General features: G+C 40.4%; 2 protein-coding genes and 1 long non-coding RNA gene across 9 annotated transcripts in view; 1 reads left to right on the top strand and 2 right to left on the bottom strand.

Annotated features, from left to right (window-relative positions):
* The window catches only part of mns1 (meiosis-specific nuclear structural 1), a 14,155-nt gene extending 6,207 nt beyond the window's left edge, over positions 1 to 7,948 (bottom strand). Inside the window, exons 1-5 of one of the 5 annotated variants that reach the window (XM_088992553.1) lie at positions 7,832 to 7,948; positions 5,160 to 5,251; positions 2,243 to 2,452; positions 1,316 to 1,443; positions 16 to 118 (exon numbers count right to left, since the gene is read on the bottom strand). In XM_088992553.1, the coding sequence (XP_088848679.1) occupies positions 16 to 118; positions 1,316 to 1,443; positions 2,243 to 2,452; positions 5,160 to 5,162 (444 nt within the window). In that variant the 5' untranslated portion in view covers positions 5,163 to 5,251; positions 7,832 to 7,948. Of the gene's footprint in view, positions 1 to 15; positions 119 to 1,315; positions 1,444 to 2,242; positions 2,453 to 3,178; positions 3,315 to 3,720; positions 3,860 to 5,159; positions 5,252 to 7,831 lie in introns of those variants that run through there. The other 4 variants (XM_088992552.1, XM_088992550.1, XM_088992551.1 and 1 more) reach the window with 4 other exon arrangements.
* LOC148900662 (uncharacterized) lies at positions 2,460 to 5,165 on the top strand. Its single transcript, XR_016114482.1, has 3 exons — positions 2,460 to 2,896; positions 3,017 to 4,947; positions 5,030 to 5,165. It is a non-coding gene; the product is annotated as an uncharacterized LOC148900662 (long non-coding RNA).
* znf280d (zinc finger protein 280D) lies at positions 5,525 to 22,427 on the bottom strand. Of its 3 annotated transcripts, none has more exons than XM_088992548.1 (20): positions 22,292 to 22,427; positions 19,622 to 19,743; positions 19,224 to 19,423; positions 19,040 to 19,136; positions 16,990 to 17,214; positions 16,849 to 16,908; positions 16,175 to 16,281; positions 15,910 to 16,097; positions 13,959 to 14,116; positions 13,768 to 13,868; positions 13,546 to 13,692; positions 11,856 to 11,990; positions 11,531 to 11,757; positions 11,020 to 11,160; positions 10,838 to 10,906; positions 10,422 to 10,534; positions 10,318 to 10,339; positions 10,008 to 10,173; positions 8,941 to 9,093; positions 5,525 to 7,506 (listed from the first exon to the last, which is right to left on the bottom strand). In XM_088992548.1, exons 2-20 carry the CDS (start codon positions 19,734 to 19,736, stop codon positions 7,102 to 7,104), a joined length of 2,829 nt encoding a protein of 942 aa, XP_088848674.1. In that variant the 5' UTR covers positions 19,737 to 19,743; positions 22,292 to 22,427; the 3' UTR covers positions 5,525 to 7,101. The 3 variants fall into 3 exon arrangements, with proteins under 3 accessions (XP_088848674.1, XP_088848673.1, XP_088848675.1); XM_088992547.1 differs by lacking the exon at positions 22,292 to 22,427 and adding an exon at positions 21,167 to 21,236; XM_088992549.1 differs by lacking the exons at positions 5,525 to 7,506; positions 22,292 to 22,427 and adding an exon at positions 21,167 to 21,235 and having other exon boundaries at positions 7,651 to 9,093.

The following is a 22,427-nucleotide window of genomic DNA, read 5'->3' as shown; positions in this document are numbered from 1 at the left end:
TTAGAAGGAGATCACCATTGTCTCACACTTGATAGCTTCATGCTCTGCCATCTGCGCCACTTGCTCCTTGCTCACGTAGGCCAATTTCAACTTGGACTCTAATTCTCGAAGCTCAACGCTGAGAGAAGTTGTTTGCAGAAACAACATTACAAAATGAGCGACAAAGACACCAAGGCAGAGAGGAAGAAAAACACACTAGTCTCAAAAAGAGATGGATATTCAACTTTTTAGTGAAATTTCAAGATTAATTTCAACGTGAGTGTCTGGAACCTTGTGAATGTTTCAATATAACAAGGAGTTAAACGGAAAAATTCCCAAACTGGGGTTTGATCTTAGAAGTGATCATTTTTTTCTGCTCCAATTAGAATGGGCTCTTCATATTCTGTTCTGATTCGATGGCCGTGTGACTTTCATAATCTCATAAAAAAGTGCTGAGTAAACATAAAAAAAGATTAACCCATTCACTGCCAGACGTGCAAAAATGTGTCCACTCCAGTGCCAGGGTTTTTGTCATTTTCTCTCAAATTGCAGGACCCACAGAATATTAGGTTTTAGGATGACATAAACATTCAATGCAGCGTAGGAAACCTTATACTCTATTCTTTCATCAGAAAAAATACTTAATTCCTAAAGCATATGGGTTTGGGGTAATGCGAGGTGCAAGTCGGGGGCGGCTGTACAAAAGACAAATACTCGCCCATGTGGAAGGGAAAAAACATTGCCTGACAAGCGCTTTATCGGCACCACCGCAAGAAAAACCAAAACCCGAACAAATCCAGGAATGGCGCTCCATGTCATATTTTCAATCCCCAGATAAATTCGGGAATGGCAGTGAATGATTTAAAAAGATAAAACAGCCGAGTAAGCGTCTTAAAAAATATTTTCAATGGAATAGAAACGCAAACAAAAACATAAAGATCGTTGTGTTCCAAAGTGCACTTTGTCAGCCAACTTCAACAACATTTGAAGCAACCACAGACTTCCCAGCAAGGTTTGACCCAGTTGTGATTATTTTAACATTTTCACACAAAGCACCACCCCTAAAAAAGAATGATCTCTCAAAGTACCGCTATCATGGCCAACAGGAAATTTTTGAAGCTTAGTAGGCAAATTGATGCACTCGCTGGCATTGAAGTGGCCTATCCGTGCTCTCAAGAAACTATGAAATCAATTGAATGCATAGATACGTTGTAGAAAGACAGAACATAAAAAGAAACCTGCATTTGTATTAAAGATTCTTTTAGATCCAAAGATGACTGCTGCTTATGGCTGTGTTTTGTGAGTACTTAAATTGTACAATGAGCGTGTGCAGTACCTGTTCTCTCTAATATACTGTCTAATCTTGCCTTCTCGTTGCTTGTCATGATTGATGCGGGACAGCTCTTTAGCCAGCTTCTCTTCCTGGACAAACTTCTTCTCCCTCAACATTTTCTCAGTGTGGGCCTGCAGGTTGGTTAAGGAGTGGCAGTGACAAGCAATCACATATATAATAATAATAAAATCCGCAGCTATAAAAAGCGCCACTTCAAAATTCGGATGAATCAATCCTCTCTCCACTTTCATTTGGCGAACGTGCTGAAACCACAACTGGCTTAACCATCAACTGTCAATCAAATGTGTATTATTAGATGCCGAAAAAAATGGATCCATATTTCATCTGGCGTACACATAGCACATGTGAGGCATAAAAATGGCTAGAATATATCATGCCAGGTCATTGTATGGCTTTTCTGTGATGAAACGAGGCACTCTGGTCTTGCCACGCTAGCACACAGGCTGTCAGTTCACCTCACAGTGAGGTGAGGATATTCACAAATGACAACAAAGACCTCAAAAGCGCAAGGTCAATGTCCACACGCGTGTTGTCATGTCAAAATAGTTGTTATTTTTCCATCTCTCTGTGGAAATGTCAACAGACTCTTTGTAAGAAAGCGGTTTTCCTGGTCTTGGCTTTTTCACCTTTCTCTGGATGATGTGTGCACACAAAGTCATTCATGAGGCACTCTGAAGCAATGACGGCAATGGACGGTACATGGGAAATATATATATTTTGGCGTGTACGTATGGCTAGTTAACTAAATGAAAATCACAATTTCACCGGATTATCACTGACAAAACTAAAGCCCTTTCAAAGTAATGGAGGGACCATTGTAAAAACAAATAAAATAATGGATGTGGAAACAAAAAATCACTTTCCGGACAGGACAGCTGAAAAGAGCGATGTAGTGGCAAGTAAACACACCTTTATCATGCCGCTCTCGATCTCTCTTTCTTTCTGTTCCTCCTGCACCTGTCTTAAGAACCTTTTTCTGTCCACATTGTCCTCATCCTTCATGACGGCCACCATTTTCCGGTCTCGGTCCACTCGCACGGCCTCCAGCTGCTTGTGCTCCTCATGGGCGCGACGCTGCTCCACCAGACGGTACTCCTGACTGCGAGTCAGGTTACGGCTCTTGACACAGCAGGAAAGACAACGCACATGCTTTTGGAAAGTTGTTTTGAGCATTTAGTTGACACATTTTATGGTGTTTGATGGCTGATTGTCCTCACAAGTAAAAATAAAGCAAAACAATCAGCACACTAAAGGTGCTCTGTTACTTATCAAGGAACATAAGTAGTGGGCCTTTTACTTTACTACCGTATACTGGCTTTTACGAGTTGGGTCCAGGAGGCTACAATGTGCCTTGAGACATGCACAATGGTTGACGATAGGTAGGTTAAATACACACTGAAGGTCAAATGTGGCACTAGTATTATATTATTTTGATTCTAGAAGTGGAAAATGTTAAATATAAGACAATCTGTCATACTATTATCTGATTGGCAATGTTTTTCCATTTTTTTGCATGAGGGCTGCTTTGGCATACAAGTAGCACAACTACATCCTACAAGTGAGGCACAACTACATCCTACAAGTGAGGCACAACTACATCCTACAAGTGAGGCACAACTACATCCTACAAGTGAGGCACAACTACATCCTACAAGTGAGGCACAACTACATCCTACAAGTGAGGCAAAACTACAACTGGGCATGTTGATGCGATGAGTCTTATGCAGGGAACTATAAGTGACGCCCACTTGCAACTATGTCCACGTTGTTACTAGGAGTATTGAAAAAAATACTATACCATTCTGTGCAAATTTTGCCACACTAATATAATGAGTGTCTTACTACCTGTAACTTGTTTCCCGTGGTAGAAAGGCAGTCCTGTACACCAGCAGAGCTACTTCAACAAACTAGGACAATGCTACTTGTATTTGCATTGTATTTATAAGCGCCTTTCAAAACTCTCAAGGACATTTTACAGTCAAAGGATAATACTTTTCTTGTGCAAAAAAGTGCATGAAGCAACTGAGGCAAAAATGTGAAGTCGTTGAATGTTGTAATGCCAACAGTACGGACATCAAGCACATAGTTGCCAACCAGTGAATAGGTACCCCTCAAAAAGTGAAGTAAAATGCGTACTCGTATATTGGACTGGACTTGCACTGTTGGTTGGTTGCATTTGGACATTTATTGAAATTGTAACGACCGTATAGTAAAGTTGTCCAGAATGGTAGTTTTGGAGCTAGCATACAGTACTCGTGGTAGTACATGTACTATGAACTGAATATAGAATACTACGCTTGTTTCACAAAATGCACGCGCGCAGGCACACGTGCACACACAAAACACAAAACACAATTGGCAATTATAAGTTGCCACGCAAGGTTTACCATCTTTGTCGTCTTTTACGTCGTGTTAAATTCAACCGACTTGGCACGTGACGCCTTGGCTTCAAGTTGTAAAATGAACGCACAAAAACACACAAAAAATTAATGAGGAAAAAGAGCTTCAAGAGTGATTAATATTATGTAGCCTTTCTTTTCCCAGTACAGTGTCACGGCAAAGCTTTCAAGTCGTTTGAAGCGTTTCGGCAACGTTTCGGCAGATGTTTGTGGATTCGTCTCCCTGGGAACCACATCCAGTCCTCAGCCAATAGGACGGGTCCGGTCGCTGATAGGTCACGACCGGGAACTATTGTATTCCACTTCAAAAGGTTGTACCAGATTGACATTTATGAAGCTAAATCCATGATTCATAATTTCACTCGAAGCTCTTTGTTGGTTAAATGGAACATTCGGTATCCAGTTCAAAGTCCTTATTTGAGTGGTTATCTGAACGCGATAGAGTGCTACTAGGAGGGCGAACATCACGTCGGTACGCCACAGTGACCTATATTCCACCGCGATTGTTTCTGTCCAGTGAACCGAGCGCACTCAGTACTCGCAGTCGCGTACCATTGCATTTTTGTGAAGTACGTAATCGTTTTTCGTGGGATTTTCCAAGCTATGCAGGTGATCATGACGTATTACACGTTTTCCTCCATGCTAGTTCTTGAAATTTCCCAATACGACGAGAAACGGGGAAAATGATTGAAGTTTACCCTCTTTTTGCTAACACTACAGTTTATAAAGAGAGTGAGTAATTGTATTTTTATAACACATCGAAGTGGTAGAATATATATTTCTCTCCATAACTGCCCAGTTCCAAGCAAAAAGAAGCGTTAGCATAAAATTGCGAGCTCTAGAGCTCGCGATTTTCTTTCCTAGTGTTCAGTGCGAGCCATTTTTGATTTCTGACGAAAATCTGCCTGCGTCACCAACAGGAGGTCCCAGGAACACCCAAAATTCCCGTTTATCCCTGAGGATGTTACATGTAAAAAGTGGCCCGGCAACACCTCTGGATCCTCAGCCGAATAGCGGATCGGGGGAGAGTCCAAGTTTGGACTCCCGAGACTCAAACCAACCACTCCTCTTTCATCTAGAACTCTATGTAACAAAGAGGTTACAGAAAGTGCTGAATGAATGACTCTCTGTGTCTTTGTGTAGGCATCTTCTTTTCCTTTCGGCTTTTCCCTTCAAGGGGTCGCCACAGCGAATCAGTGTCCTTCATCTTCAGAGGTTTGATTCACATGTTTGTTTTGGCCAAGCTTTTACGTCGGATGCCCTTCCTGACACAACCCTCTGTATTTATCTGGGCTAGGGACCGGCACAAGAAGACACTGGCTTATGTCCCCTTGTGGCTACAGAACAAGCAACTCGCTCAGTAAAAGGCTCCAAACACAAAATGGTCATCGGCACAGCAACAATACAAAAAGCAAAACTATACTCACCATTTGATGACAATGCTCATATTATTTGTTATTTTTAACTTTGTTACTTCCGGGTTGAGTGAATACTGGCGCGTGTGGCTGCCGCTGCTCACCTGCAGAAAAAAAAATCCTGTGACTATAAAGTGTCCTTGAGAGTTTTGAATGACGCTTATAAATGAAATGTATTATATTATTATTATTTAAAAAAGGCTGGGCAAATGGATTTTTTTCCTCTAAAACATTGATGAATTATGGGTTATGGGCCACATTAAAAGTAAAGTGGCCCAAATTTAGAAAAGATTGATGGCGTCGAGACAATATCCACTCTCCAACCCAAAACATTACAAAGGATTATGTATGACTTCAATTACATTCCAGAAGTCCAGTGAAGATTGCCAACAGGCTATTAACGCCATATTTATTTTTTAAACAAATACTGTAACCTAGAAATGAATGTACAGTACGACAGATACCAGAAGTAGAAATAACCGCCATGATCACTTTCAGACTGCTCCAAATGACATAAAACAAAGGAAGAAAACAATACTATAAATTGTAAGCCCATTTTCTGAGATATTTGTTCATCATGATTGTTCCTTAAGCTTAAAATACATATTTTAAGTGAACTATTTTAGATCAATATTTCAACTTTAAATTTGTTTTGAAGTCAGGATCGGAATGTGGAAAAGAACCACACCCCATGGACATTTTCTACATCAGCTCTGGTTCAGGGAAAAAGCCTAAAACCATTGTGCCAATGTTGCGAGCTTCAGGAGACTAATGAATGATCCTGCCTCCCGTGCAATATTGAATATCGTGCTCCATTTAAAGACACTTCTATCAAGGCATTTAAGGCCAAATACCATCAAATAAAACCAACAACTCATTTCGATACATGACACCGAAAGAACTGCGTGAAAGACATGTTAACATATTTAATAAAACAGTTCTGACCCAAAAAAATGTGTGTCAGATGGATGATGAAGGTTCAAATGCATCGCATTGCTCACCAGCGGGACCCCAATGTTTTCTCAACGTACCGATATAAGGTTAACAGCATCCATTATATACAATGTGCCTTTGGTGGGATGTCTTGACTGATTCGTGGTCGGATGAATTCCAAATTCTTCCATTTTTCTATGGGGAACACTTGAATGGTTTTAGAAGTACCGTATTTATTTGAGTATAACGCGCACCCCTAATTTTCAATTAAAAATTGGTATAACATTTTGTTTCACTTTGTAAGTGACAACACATGCATCCATGTTAATCATTTATTGACAATGGAAACGTCTTGGCTTTCTTCTGAGTATGAATTCCACAGCAGGTAGTCTTCTGTGCCGTCCATTTTATTGCTGATGCCCGTCTTCAAAAAACTCTTGATGACCATTTCTTTTGGCATGTCTTCCCATGATGTTTTAATCCACGATGTCACAAGAGATAGGTCAGGTTTCTTGAGGTTTCCCTTTGCAGTCAATTCTTTGTCGTCGGATTTCATCCCTCTGTCTTTGAAGGGTTTGTTCAAAACAACATCCAGTGGCTGAGGAATAGAGGTTAGTCCACCTGGAATCACAGCTTGAAATGTTTTTAGGCTTTTGAGTCTGTCCTTCAGTGTCTGTCAGGTGTGAGCGGAACTGGTCCCATACAAACATGGATTTTTTTCAGTAGTGCGCCTGGTCTAGTATTCCAAACTATTCAACCATAAAATGATGCCCTTCTCATCCATCCATGACAATGGATCACCTGGTGGGAATTTAACTCCTTTTGGAATAGTCTTTCTTTTAAAAATCACCAGTGGTTTAAGTTTAAAAGTGTCTGCCATACAGGATAACACAACCGTAAAATGAGTTTTGTCATGGCCTGACGTTTTAATCTGGTCTGTGTGCTTCCCTTTGCTGTCAATTGTCCTGTTGCCGGGGGGAGGTTTGTTGATAAAAAAGGTATGGAATGAAGTGCTCTTCTCTCAATCATTAGGCAGCCTCTGTGATATATGGCATATTGCAAGTCCATGCCTCTTCATAAACTTTTGTGTCCATCCTTTAGAGGCTTTGAAGGTTGAATCTTTGCAAAACTTTTGAGCTTGAAGTCTAATGTGGAGTGATGTGACGATGTACCCACTATTTCTTTGGTCAATGATCCATTCATAAAGTTCCTTCTCCATGTCTGGGTACATGGCGTGTCTTCCTCGTCGTGCTTTTTTGGTTTTATTCATATCTTTCAGGATGACTTTCTGTCTTCTCCATTCTCTCACATTCGACTCTGGTACAGTGAATTCTTGACCAGCTGCTCGATTTCCATGAGTTTCAGCATGATCAATAACTTTGAGCTTGAATGAAGCGTCATATGCAGAACGTTTTCTCTTGATACCCTGAGTTGCCAGTTAACGGGTAACAGTATATATCAATTAAAATATGAAGAACACTGAATTGAAACTCTGGATATTGGTAATTGTGCAAAACAGCAATGCTTAACTCACGTTTCAGTGTGGGCGAGGCGAGGAAAGGAAATGAAGTGCAGCTGAAGAAATTGTAATTAACAATAAAAAAAGGAATGCGCGTGATCCGGGTCTTTCCAAGAATCGAAACTGAAGGGCACTTAACAACAGCTGAAGGTGGAACAAAGCACGACTATGGAGAATAGCCATGGAAATGCTACCCCCTCCTGGCAGGGATAAAGCATTAAATATACCATACCTTGCAAAAGTATTCGGCCCCCTTGAACATTGCAACCTTGCGCCACATTTCAGGCTTGAAACACAAAGATACGAAATTGTATTTTTTTTTGTCAAGAATGAACAAGTGGGACAATCGTGAAGTGGAACAAAATGTATTGGATAATTTGAAGTTTTTTTAACAAATAAATAATAGAAAACCTGGCCACGCAATGTTATTCGGCCCCCATGCGTTAATACTTTGTAGCGCCACCTTTTGCTCCAATTACAGCGGCAAGTCGCGTGGGGTATGTTTCTATTAGTTTTGCACACAGAGAGACTGACATTCTTAACCATTCTTCCTTGCAAAACAGCTCGAGCTCAGTGAGGTTGGATGGGGAGTGTTTGTGGACAGGAGTCTTCAGCTCTTTCCAGTATCGCGGACCTGCCTGCTGTGTTCCTTGGTTTTCATGATGCTCTCTGCACTTCAAACAGAAACCTGAGACTATCACAGAGCAGGTGCATTTATACGGAGACTTGATTAAACACAGGTGGATTCTATTTATCCATCATCAGTCAGTTAGGACAACATTGGCTCATTCAGAGATCCTCACTGAACGTCTGGGGTGCACTGAAAGTAAAGGGGCCAAATAATATTGCATGCCCCATTTTTCTGTTTTTTATTTGTTAAAAAAGTTTAAATTATACAATAAATTTTATTTCACTTCACGATTGTGTCCCACTTGTTGTTGAGTCTTGACAACAAAATTAAATGTCATATCTTTATGTTTGAAGCCTGAAATGTGGCGAAAGGTTGCAACGTTCAAGGCGGCCATATACTTTTGCAAGGCACTGTATATGAGAATTTTTTCCCCAGGCCTCGTTTATAACACGCACCCAAACTTTGAGTTCTTTTTTTTAGGTAGAAAATTGTGCGCTTTATACTCGAATAAATATGGTATAAAAAGGTTTGTTATTGGTTCTGTTAGTCCCGCCATTTACTGCTCAATCAGAGATTTGATTGGGTTGACAGTTGACCGTGATGTTCAAGTCTCCAATTGGCTCAACATCTTTGACCCCATCCAACGCGCAGGAGGAGGTGCCAGACTGCATCGCGTTTTTGCTTGGATAATCTTCAACAGTTGAGGATACAATTTCCGTCGCGCTTTCATCGACAGAATCTTCGTGAGCTGCGGGCAACACGGGAAATGTTTGAAGTTGTTCAACCTTCGCATGAGCTAAGTGTTCCATTTGCAGTGGTTCGGTGGTGGTTTCCGTTGGTGATGACTTCAATACTGTGAGTGACTAAAAAACAAAAAAAAAAAAAAAACATTCTGAGTTTAGTGTCAATGACAATAAAACCCTTTTTCAAGGCATCGAATACTGAAGGTGAGGGTGGCTGAAGGTAAATCAGGGCGATATGACCATATTTAGGGTAACAACGATACCTTCAGGTATATTGTCAGTCATCTGCAGTATCCTGCATATAATAAGAATGCGACTTGGAGGTATGATTTGTGACCACAAGTATTTAAATTTAAATCAAGGAAAATAAATAAGGTATGTGAATGCAAATAATATTACTACTTTGGGAAAGAATAAACTAACAACAAATTTGTAATTCTTAATAGAATTTACAAAAAATACATATAAATATATATTAAACCCCCTCAGGGTATGCTGGTTAGTGGGTAATATATATAAGGATCCGAGTTTTTATTTTGAGCTTCATCAAAACAGAAGGAATAACAGGACCAAAATTGAAAAATGTAAAGTTTTTTTCAATTTGTCAGACACTGTTCCAAAAATGTATCTGGGCTGCTTGCACCATGTATGACTCATATTGAAAAATACAATGTGTGTAATCGTTTTTGTTGTGCGTTTAGTTTATAGTAAACTCCAACTAGTCTGTCATTAAACGGCTTCAAGTACGCTCAGGAACTGACGAGAAAATGATCGACGCAAGACATGCGGCATTACAGGTATTTTGACAATGTCGAGAACATACCGCATCATTTTGTCCATAGCTTCTGAACAAATTGAGTGCACCCTCTACGTCATTAAAAGATACATCTCAGTGAGAATCTGATATGGCTCAGAATGTTGTTGGATGAGAATAGATTACAGAAGTCATGACATTTGCTCCTCAGACCACACAAGTTTATATACTGTATGTATCTCAACACGTGCCCATAGTGAATGCATTACATCAAGCATACCGTTGAGGAGTCAACAGATGTTTCTGTGTTGTTTTGCTGTGCAGTTTGATTGAAGATGATCAATTTGTCATGTCTCGGCAAGGCATTATCTCCCGATTCTTGAGCCTCCTTCATCTTGGCGGGTGTTCCCTTCCTTTTCATTCGGACAGCCGCACCATAGTCCTGGCTTGATTCAGAATACAAGATAATTTAACACAATTATCTACATGTCGTCATGAAATGGTTGAAGAGGCTAATTCCTATATCTGTCATGTTTTTGTTTGTGGCAGCAATGCCGTATTTTAATGTGTAAGTCGCGTTTTGTACTCACACTCCGGTTTCGGCTTTGACACCTGTTGGATTTAAAACAGAAGATGCCTTTAAAGAGCAGCGGAACAACACATAACATGATGTCAGAAGCTTACAAACTCATACCTTTATCGTCAATGACTTTGCAGAAGTGATTTGGACTGTCATTTAAATGTTTACTCATCACGTCACCGCCTAACGCATCCACCAGGTCACAGTTGAGGCACACCAGTGTTGCTCTAGAAGAAAACATCTATTTATCCCATGTGAAACTAAATTCATACACCGACAGCAGTTTTCATGGCAGAGTTCCCCCATATTGCAAACCATTTTTGAGGATTTTGACTGATATTTCTCGATTATTTTATTCTTTCTGTGACATTCTTTAGTCATCAGTAGTTGAATCAAGAGGAACAAAACAGAACAGTGACTTTGCTGCTAATATTTGGTTGAAAATGTAGTTAATTATAAAGATCCACTGTAGTGACTGAGTAAATAAGAGCAAGCTACGGCGATTTTTTTTTTGAAATTTGAAATCCTACTTCATTGCAGACAAGTGTTTCCTCTGATCCAGTTTGGAAAACCTGCTCTTGTTGACTGTGCTGTGAAATCTGTTCAAAGGACAAAAAAAAAAACTATAACCATCAAATAAAATACCACCCTCACCTCTTACTAAGATATACATTGAAACCAGCATCTTAAACTCTGGTTTGAAAAAAAATACCTTATCATGTGATTTCCAATGGCAACTTTGCAACTTGTCCGATAATTGCAGGCGCCACAAACAGAAGATAGCAGGAAGTGGGAAGAGAAGTCATCGATTTTGGTGTTGCACTCAATGCAGGTGAAGCAACCTCCATTCAAACTGAATTTTGGAAACGAGCACACAGTCAAAGAAATATCGACTCGGCCATCTACAAGGACCTGCGTTGTACAATTGAATCGAGCAGCCATTGTTGATGACTGAGGTCAATTACTCCTTATCACACTCATTCGTTTACAAACTTAACTCATCTTTTTAACCAGAATAAGGGGTGTCTGGAAAAAAAAAAACTATTACACCCATAATGAGCTACTTTGCAGATCTCAGTGCTCCAATAACATCTATTAAGCTTCTATTGGTCTCGCATGAATATTCGGAAACTCCATAACAGTGAATCCTGAAAAAAAAATCGCATGTGGGAGAAATGTTTGCAGATGGAATTTTGGCAAAGCAAATATTTTGGGTAACAAACCTCATGCTTTTGAGTGACAGGTTGTAATTGGTATCAGAATTCCCTTTATGCTTCAGAATTATCCTGGGTTTGACTACTTCGGAGGGAGAACGTTTGGATTTGATCAAACCGCCGGGGTTGATTTTTGCACTATTGCCGAGCGTTTCAGGAGTTAAGATGACAGCAGATCGAGCCACTGAACTCGACATGGCAACCGTCTTGGCATTGAGGGAAGCTCGAATAGTCACCTGCGGAAGCAAAAGAGAACATTATTGTTACGAAATATTATTATTATTAATATTATTATTCACCAGAATAGGGATGATGGCGATGAGATGAACCAAACCTTTGTCCCCGCCGGTAGGCCCTCCAGTATTGAAGGCTTTCTAAAAGTCTTGTGGACTTGAGCCCTGTGTTCCATTCTGTCTTTCTGGGTGAGGAAATTCAGTCGACATTTTCCACAGCGATGGATACCTTTTTTCTGAAACACAAAATAAATTGCACATTATTTAAAACATTGAATAATGTGTGGTCAACTTTATTCTTTGAAATACTGTAGTTAATGATTTCACTGTATTAGAGCCCTCCCTACTGTCGAACTGTCAGACGTTTGGGAATGTGCAGTTTGTGGGAAAACTTGAGTTGGTAATAGTGCAAAGTTAAGAGGTGGTTGCGCAGTTAGTGGAATCAATGTTTTGAAGGCTAAATGTTGTAAAGTGACCCCTCAGCTCGTGTTAGGTGTGACCACAGCATTAGTCAAGCAGAACTACAGTGATACCTTGGCTTACAAACTTCATTGTATCCCAGAAATTGTGTGTAAGGCGAAAAGTGTGTATTCCAAACAATAATTCCCCATAGGAAACAATTAAAACGAGAATAATCTGTTCCCAGGTACCCATAAAACATAATTTTCAACTAAATAAGCCTTAAAACTACACACGATATACCTTATTTTATGTATTAAAAATGTGCCATGGTACTGTAATTAAATCGATGAGAAGGTCTCTTCAGACGTCATCTGTACTTTTTTGAAGGTGTCGGACATTTCGCCTCCTATCCAAGAGGCTTCGTCAGCGCTGACGGCTGAAGAAACCTTCTCATCGATGGACCACTCCTGTACGACTGAGAGCTTACACAGACGTACTGTAATTAAAGAAATAAACTGTACAGTATAATAAAGTCATTTTATTTACCTTTGTGATGGTCGTTGATGGCTTGATGACATGGATAGCTTTTTGCATAAAGTGTCTCAATGAGCTCTGGGGGCATCTTAGAAGTTGTGATATTGCAACAGCAACAGATGCAGGCAGACACACTGGAAACTTCATTAATAGCTGGTTCCCTTGCTTGTATGTTCTCTTCAAATTCTACAGATGGCTTGTGCAGATTATTTGTGGAGCCTGATTGATGGGATATTTTAGCCTTGCAGTCTACACTCTGCCTTTGAACTATCAATAAAGTTTAAACGAGTCCAAACTTCACTGTGTTTTCTATCCATGTTCTCACCTTTTCACTTTTGTTTTTTTTCCCCACTTTTGTTTTTGTTTCAAGCTCTGTCGTCTCCCTGTCGTGTGTTTGTGTTTCTGTGACAACTCCCCCCGCTCACTGCTGCATGTCCTGCTGCCTGTGTCTCCTCCCTTCTCTACCACGGATGTTGACCAATCACATGCAGCTTTAACCGAATATTGGGGGTGGGGAATAGATGGGAAAAAAAGTCGGCTGCCATTTTCAGCTCCTAGTTAGGAGCTCCAAGAACCGGCTCGTTCGCGAACGACGCGTCACTCATTGTGGCGCTCCGTGTTTCCCGAAAAATAGTTTGTATGCCAAGATTATATTATTGTGATTTTAACGTTCGTAAGGTGAAAAGTTCGTGAGCTAAAGCGTTCGTAAGCAGAGGAATCACTGTATATTGATAGATAATATGTGCTTTCAGATAATAAAGTTTAAGAAATGCTACCCTGAAATCTTGTACTCCATCACATTCTAAAATATCTTGTTGCTTTATTTGAGAGGATCATTGGAAGGCAGAATCTTACCTGATGTTTCATGAAATGACGCATGTAACTCTGACTATTTCTCAGAATTTTGAGGCAAAAAGGGCACAGCAGGTTTTTTGTATTTACATGGACGCTTCGGAAATGTGTCTCCACATCCGAGAAAAAGGAAGATCTGTAATTACACACCTGTGCGCAGGAGACAGCCATGAATGATCTCTTTCATGATTTGCATATGGTTGAAAACATTTCAAGGCAACGGACCTGACAGACGTAGGGCATCTCCCCGGGTTTGTGGTTGTCTTTCATATGCTCCAGAAGCACTTGCTCAGACTCAAACGCAAGCTCACATATCTTGCAATTCGCTAAATAGAAGGAATCACAAAGAATAAACAGACACTTAGGACGATGCACGGGACAGGAATGTGAACTGAGAAGGTCTTCATGTGACATACTGGAAGATTCAATCGGGCTGTGCGCGCTTTCGATGTGGCACTGCAGATCGAATGGAGTTTTGTACTGGCGGTAGCAATGCTGGCAAGTTATGTGGCTTTCCCAAGACTCATTGTTCTGCTTCTCCAGCTCTAGGTGGTGCTTCATGTGGTTCATGAACCTGGAACGTAAGTAGACACACTAGTCACATTATCGCTCAAGAATGATGGAATTGTTTGACCCTCCAAGAAGTTGTGAGATAATCAAATCTATTTTCCTGTGCTTCCAGCTTTAAGCAATGTTCACAGAATGGGGCTTGGATTGATGGTCAAGTCCCAAAATTCCTTCAGCTCTCAATCACTTTGATCCCTTTATTTTCCCTATTTGAAAAGCTGCAACTTTTTCAGGGGGCAGGATGACCGATGGTACCTCTATGCAGTTAGCAAGGAGCGGGTCCCAAAGCTGCACAAAGAATAAATTAAGTCCTCTGCGTTCACCTTACCTTATATGCTGGTATTTAATGACAATGGGTTTTGTTTTGTCTAATGATGCACTGGCAAGAAACACATCCACGGCAACGTACCGGGGATGCCCAATGAACCGAGACACATTCATCAGTCTGTGCTTTTCTGCTACCTCAGCTCCCTTAATAGAAACTCTCGTGTGTTGACCTTTGACCACCACAGCGAGGCCAATTGAGGTACAGATGTGTGTCCCCATTAAAATCCGCTTACAGATGCTCTTTTTAAGCATTTCTACAGCAGTTAATCAAAGGAATAGCACATACACCAACTAAACGAGTTCTAATTTTTCAGCTTTTGGCCCACAAGGGTAAATAGTCTGCTGAATCATTCATCTGAGATGTTCAGTATGTCTTTCTTGGCAACGATATTCTTACAATGGACATCATCAGGGATGCATCTGGGAAAATTAAAAAGGGGGCCAGTTGGCCCTATTGTGTCTGAACAGGGGCCAAATTCTCAAATTGATGGGCCCGACTTAACTAGATTGCCGAAATATACAAAACTGATTGAAATAAACTAAAATAAATTCTTTAGAGCATATTTCTAAATTGATTTAAAAAACATTATTTGGCTAAAATATTTTTTCTAATATATAAACAATTTTAATTCAAGTCAAATAATTTATTCATACCTAAAAAAACTCTATTTTCTTTAATTACTACAACATCAATCCCGTGCTATTTTGATATTCTACGGTGTTACAGAAAAGACAGAGAACAGACTTAGCACAATATTTCTTACTAGTGTCTACTTTAACAAATGTATTTGCTTTTAAGATTACCAACATGTTGCACCAGCTCTGCCATTAGCCACTAAATTTGAATCATTAACGTCAGTTTGCTTAAACGAATTGTCACTACCCTCTGTTGTTTCTTAAAAAAAACGAAAATATGTTTGTTTGCTGATTGTTTTTAATGTATTTTACAGTTTTACTCCTGTTCTCTCACTCCATATTGCAACCAACTATGTCGATGCCGTTCGATGTAAATACTGCAATGCACCATGGCTAAATGAATACTCGATTATCTCTTTCGGCAGTTTCCGGCGGATCACGACGAAAGTAAAAACAAACAGTTTTCAATTGCTGTTAAACTACTGGTAATTTTTTTCTTTCGCGATTTTAACAGAAATATGTCATATGTGGCGTGGATCATGTAGCAATATGCGGCAATCGTAATAGATGTGCCCTGGTCCTGGCACAGTGGAATTACAAAGTTGCGGCAGTTGCTGTCAAAATGCGTAAATGACGCAAGGGCGCGGCCCAGATGCATCCCTGCATCATAATCTGGTAATTAGACTTCTGTTTCTGTAGCGGTTAGCTTCAAATACAGTTACATTGTAACGTGGTTAGTATGTAACGTCACCTAGCCATAGCGCATCTCGGCAGCTCTGTTTATCGGTGTCACTTGAATAAAATTTTTCTTATGCAAAGATTTTGCGTTGAACATACTTGATGTTGCATTTGAGAACTTTGCAGCAGCTTTGACACTTGAAAGTGACGCTGCTACTCTGCAGAGGTGCCTTGAGAGGATTACCCTCAAATCTGCCATAGTAGAATTCTGACACCAGCATGATGCGTTTGGACGTGACAATGTTATTGGCAAGCAGAGCGTTGCCTTCCACTTTACCCTGACAGATCTGAAACAGATTGATACATTATAATCCAGAAAGAATCAATAAAATATTTAAATGAAAACATTGCTGAACAAACATACAGTCATATGATAATCCAACGCCTCCCGCTGAAGGAATTCTTCTTGACACTTTGGGCAAATTTTCTTAGTGTCACCATTTTCCACTAGTTCAGTCACATTTCCTTGGCCTAACGGTACAAAAAGAGACACCAAGTATTTTTTGTGTTTAAATTGAATTTCTAGTTTCATTTAATGTATTGTATGGAAAAGATTTAATAACAAGAGCATTTGTACTATTTAATTGAATCCGAATTGAGTATGAGTGAGGTGGCGGCAGTTCACTAGTTTAAAGCAAACATCATGTGAAAAGAAAATGACTGGTTAACAGAAACAAGCACCGGCAAACCTTCATAGATGTACTACTTTGGGACACATGGAGCAACAGATTGTAAACAGTATTCAACAATACTGTGAGGCATACATTCCATTTGCTCTGTGGAAACAATTACTTTTACAAAGCTTACAATAATTGGAGACCTCTGTCTCTTCTACTTGTTCTGATGCTGCATCGCATTTAGATTTTAGTGCTTCCTGGCAAGTAACAGCACAATATTGTACTACACGACTGGTGCATGACTCTAAATTCAAATGTATTCTGTAAAAGGCCTTGAAAACAAATTGCTGGGGAAAAATGCACTTCAGTTAATTGTATCTGTCAATAAAAGTTGTAAACAGTAAAACCGTAACGACATCACCAATGAATCTTTTTGGAGCAATGTCTATTTGCTGAGCTGGCAACACCCGCTTCACCGTCTCTGTGGGGCATACAAAATTACACGAAATAAGCATATTGAGTAACGTGCTCTCAAATTAGCATGACAACTTCAAGGGCACACCTCTGTTTAAACGGTTAGCCTGACCAGGCAAGGCAATGGTCTGCAGAGAAGTGGTCTGGCCGACTTGGAGCAGATGGGGTTTGGCTGTATATACAGTAGGGTTCTGCACATTAGCCAACGTCACAACATTGTTTCGGATCTGCTGCACATGAGGACGGTGGACAACACCGGGCACAGCAGTTGTTACTGGTGTGAGCCGCTGGATGACCTGTTGCGGCTGACCGGCTGCAATACACAACATCCATAGTCTTAAAAGCGCACTCAAAACCAGAAATAAATAAAACCGCCAGCTATATTTGGATTTTAAATGCCCGGTAAACAATGGAATGAATGCAGAGACCTGTCTCTTAGTACAGTATATAGGTTAGAACAGGGATCAGGAACCTATGGCTCGCGAGCCATATATCTCGTTTTTTCGACGTTCATTTCCTGTTGGGGCTGCAGTTGGCAGAAAGCGCAAATTTGATTGGATGACACTGACCTAGGTTGGCGGAGAGCGCAATTTTGATTGGATGATACTGGCCGTCATGTTGAAACAGGTAAACGCCCTTTTAAAAGAGGCCGACGAGTACACTTCAGCTTGAATGCACCAGAGCATTCGCCTTTGAGGAGAGAAAATGTTCTGATTCTAATTTGCAATGAAACAGTCGAATGTCAGTGAGATTTTAACAAGCCCCATGTTAACGTTAGCATCAATATAATTCTGCGAGAAGTATATTGCAGATAGCAAGTGTGGAAGCTTATGAGCCGTGTGCAGGCTAGCTTGCAGTAACTTCGCCTATGGACCCGATCGTTTGGCTGGATATTTACCAATCACGAGGAACGGAATACCATTCATGTTAACGGTGAGTACTAGCACAAAGTTATTTTAAAGGACAACCGACGTCACTTTTTTGTTTCTTAACTGACATCAGAAAAACGTTTTATAGCATCTAAAATACCCAAAACACGCAGTACGATATTTTTATTCAAATGCAAAACACCAATAAAAATGACTTAAAGTGTCCAAAATCTGCAAAAAAATGAGCTGCGAATTGGGCATTTTCAGAAAGTCCCGCCCCCAGTTCGTGACGTCACGCCAAAACATGTTGCATTGCTGCAGAATCAAAACAATGGCTTCAGATTTGGAGAATATGCTTTCTTGTTACACATCCTGAAGCATACATGTTTGCAATCGATTAAAGAATGTATTCTGTGCCATTATGCGGCAACATTGAGGGGAGATGTCTCAACGAAAAAGAGGCACAAAATGGCGACCTCCTGTGGCCACCTCCGTTTCCACAGGCTGATAAATTCCTTATATGGAGGTTGGACACCCTCTTCTGGCGGCTTTTGGGTGCAACACGAGGTCCCCAGACCAAACAAGTACAGAAAAATACATTGACGTGATGGAAGGACCACTACAATGCGTCTTTTTTTCGGTCAGGGGCGTTCCTTTCGTGACGTCACGTACGGACTCGTCGCCAACTCAAAAACAAGACTTTCTGAACATTCAGCGCGAGTCTTAAAACGTAAAATATAGTTATATGCGGTGGAATCTTATTAAAATATGCTCAGTAGAAGCCATTTGACAAATGATGGACACAACTTGTCCGGAGACGTCGGCTGTCCTTTAAATAATACATTCTGACATTTTGTTGAAAAGTGGCTGCGTCCATGCCTGTTTGCATGTTTGTGTGCGTGCGTGTTTGCATGCGCGTGTGTGTGTGCGCGCGCGCACGTCACTCTCACTGAACGACATTTCTAAATATTTTACTTTGATGGCTCTCTTAGTCAAAAAGGTTCCCGACCCCTGGGTTCGAAGACTGTAGTTGTTGCACATGTGCATCATAGCGGAGCAAGAGAGCCCCATGTCGACAGATAAGAATAATAAAAATAAGAAAGCCTTTAATAGTCCCACAATGGACATGATCTAGTCACTCAAGGCATGAAGCGAATTTTTGTCAGTCAAAAATCTACCTGTAGTTAAGTGGAAACATGAGAAACACGATAGATGACACATGACAGCTAGCGGAGCCTGCTTCCAATGGCATCAGCGACTGAACATCACCTGATACAAGGGTAAATTTGGTCCCAGGAGGATATTGATTCCCAAGAGTGGCGATTAGGTTGTTGTTGCTGGTTAGCTGTTGGGTTAAGATTAAGCCCTTGGGTAAAAACACATCGACATATAGAATATTACTTACTCAAATCACATAGAAGGGAAAAAAATATAATGGTTTAAATTACAATACCTGATCATTGACAATAACAGGCTGTGGAGCCAGTGTTGTGAAACCGGATGAAGAGGTGCTGATGGCATTTCCAGCTATTTTCAAAGGTAACATTGTAGAAGAGGAGGCTAATGTCAGCGCAGGAGCAGTAGCCACTTGCTTCTCCACGTTGGTCTTTGTGAGAGGGGGAGAGACAGGCGGCACCTCTTTTTCATTTTTTGCTAGAAAAAAAAGACATCACAAATGGATACCTGATATTAGGTTCAACATCCAAAATAATACTTTGGAACAAATAAATTGAGATAACACGGCAAATCTCTTCACGGCCAATAAACAGCCAAGTGTCGGCTTGCTACACATATGGTGTCATTGTAATGAAAATATACCGAAACAGTAATTTTCATTAAAAGTGTACATACATACTACTCCAACAAATATGGGCTCGTCGTCATCGTCCTCAATTAATATGTGTGGTGCTCCTTTCTGCCATGGCTCGAGCTCCTCTTCCTCACATTCCATAAAAAGTTCAGACATTTTGGATCTAAAATAGAAAAATATATATAAATACAGTAAAGTCTCGTTATATCGATATCGGTTATATCGATAGTACTGCTCATTACGATACTATTTCTATGACCGCAAGGAAAAAATTACATGCGCACAGGGTCGGATATATCGATAGTCCCGGTTATATCGATATTTTTCGGACTCCCGAGAATATCGATATAACGAGACTTTACTGTATATATATATATATATATATATACAGTAAAGTCTCGTTACATATATACTTTACTGTATATATATATATATATATATACAGTAAAGTCTCGTTATATCGATATTCTCGGGAGTCCGAAAAATATCGATATAACCGGGACTATCGATATATCCGACCCTGTTTGCATGTAATTTTCTCCGTGCGTGCATAGAAATAGTATCGATATAACCGGGACTATCGATATATCCGATATCGATATAACGAGACTTTATATATATCAATATAAATACATACTATCAATCAATCAAAAGTTTTTATAATCACTTTGGAGGGATTTGTGTCATATTCATTATATTGATGAATTAACATTTACAATTAGAAGGGAAGCCCGGTAGTTGAATGGTTAGCATGTTGACTTTACAGTGCAGAGGTACCGGATTTACTTCCTTTGCCTGTGTGGAGTTTGCATGTTCTCTCAGGGCCTGCATGGGTTTCCTCCTACATTCCAAAAACATGCAAGGCAAGCTGATTGAACACACCAAATTGTCTTGATGTGTGAGTGTGAACGTGGATGGTTGTTTATTTCTGTATGCCATGCTGGCAACCGGTTCAGGGTGACCCCTGCTGGGGTTAAAAGTGGGGTCAGAGGACTGCTGGGATAGACTCCAGCACACCCCGCGACCCAAGTGAAGAAAAAGCAATTTGGATAATGAATTAATGAAAATAGAAGGGTTCCATTGTTCATAGTAAATTGTTGCTCAGTAGTACGAACACAATGGGTTTTAAAAACATCAAAAGCTAGTTTGAACTAGCAAAGTCAGTGAGGCGCCAACTTCTAAAGTTGTAGTTAAAATTCCCGTTTATCCCTGAGGATGTTATATGTAAAAGGTGGCCCGGCAACACCTCTGGATCCTCAGCCGAAAAGCGGATGGGGAGAGTCCGAGTTTGGACTCGCGAGACTCAAACCAACCTCTCCTTTTTCATCTAGAACTGCTTCATGTCACAAAGAGGGTACAGAAAGTGCTGAAGAATGAATGACTCTCTGCGTCTTTGTGTTGTCATATTATTTATTATTATTTTTGTTTTTTTTTCACTTTGTTACTTCCGGGTTGAGTGAACGCTGGCGCATGTGGCTGCCGCTGCTCACCAGCAGAAAAAAATATCCTGTGACTGTAAAGAGTCCTTGAGAGTTTTGAAAGGTGCTTATAAATGAAATGTACTACTATTATTATTATTTTCTCACGCAATTATACACGAAAGGGTCACAGGTGTGCTGGACTCCATCCCAGCTGTCTTCGGCTTCTGGGTAGTAGGTAGGGTACACTCTGAACTGGTTACAACAAATTGCTGGGCACACAAAGAAGAACAACCATTCACAATCACAATCACACGGGGGTGATTTAGAATGCTCCATTGACCTACAATGCATGTTTTTGGAATGTTGGCGCAAACGGGAGTACCCAGAAAAAAATGGGAGAACATGAGAACTCCACACAGGAAGGTCAGAGCTAGAATCAAACCTTGCAAATCCGCACAGTGAGGCCAGCTAATCATTTGACCACGATGGTGCCCTTCCTAATTTAATGATATCCAAAATAACTCCCTAGTCTGTCACAGCTGATAGATTTATGAGCAGGTTTACTGCAAATCATGCTATGACAATCCACGTCGGTAGAACAGTTGAGAAAACAATAACAGTGACATTATACCGTTGTGTATTCTTATGATACTCTCACCAAGCTTCCATCCAAGATGGCGGACGTATTGACGAAAAACTGTGCAAATGCTCATCTCGTTTCTATTCACACCCCAAGCAAATTGTTCCAAAAATTAAGCCAAATGACCAGCAGTTGCTTGCAAGTCTGTATTGATATTAAACGTGTGACATTGCGACATAGAAATCACACGACATACCTTGATAATGTAAACACATATTTTGTATTTCAAGACAACACGCGGCGTGGGGTTTACTTAATTTAAAATACAGATGATTGAATGCACATTTTGTCAAAAGATCATTTAAAATACAACAAAAATAAAAAAAACGTCGTCAGGCGAACATGTTTATAAAGTACAGTATTAGCATCCAGTTGCACAGCAGCAAGTAATGCTAACTTACTAGCTCGTTCGTGTTTTGTTTTTGCATTGTCGCTTTTGGCCAGCCAAATTTGAAACAGTTATTCGTGACACTTAAGCGACTTGGTTGCATTAAATCAATAATCCATCTCGCGTTGCTTGGTTCGTCTCCTGCCGCTTGTCGCGGGACAAGAATCGTTTGCTAGCATTAGCTTGTTGTCATTGTCTGAAATGTTGAGGTTGGGATAAACTGGGTCGCGTGGAGGACGTTTTCTGTGAGGTTTTTGCTTACCTCTATACTAGTTTGTCTTAATCACCAAGTCGCAGTGGTGGTGGGATGTGGACGTATGGTTGTAAATACTGCGCTTAGCCCACACAACACCAGCGATGGAAATGGTCCACAGTCTGAGTCGAGCGCGACGGAAACA

This window comes from Hippocampus bargibanti, linkage group LG03 (assembly GCF_051943395.1).
Source record: "Hippocampus bargibanti isolate YZ-2025 linkage group LG03, ASM5194339v1, whole genome shotgun sequence".
In the NCBI taxonomy this organism is placed as follows: Eukaryota; Metazoa; Chordata; class Actinopteri; order Syngnathiformes; family Syngnathidae; genus Hippocampus; species Hippocampus bargibanti.
Note: the sequence above shows the minus strand (reverse complement) of the source record. Positions and strands in the feature narration are given on the sequence as shown.

Excerpts from the sequence above, each read along its gene's own strand:
- znf280d (XM_088992547.1), bottom strand. The coding sequence starts at position 21,207 with ATGGAGTCCAGCACACCTGTGACCCTTTCGTGTATAATTGC. Across the intron at positions 14,117-15,909 it reads GTTCTCAAATGCAACATCAA|GTTCATGAACCACATGAAGC; the intron begins GTATGTTCAACG and ends CTTACGTTCCAG. Across the intron at positions 9,094-10,007 it reads CATCTGTTGACTCCTCAACG|TCACTCACAGTATTGAAGTC; the intron begins GTATGCTTGATG and ends TTTGTTTTTTAG.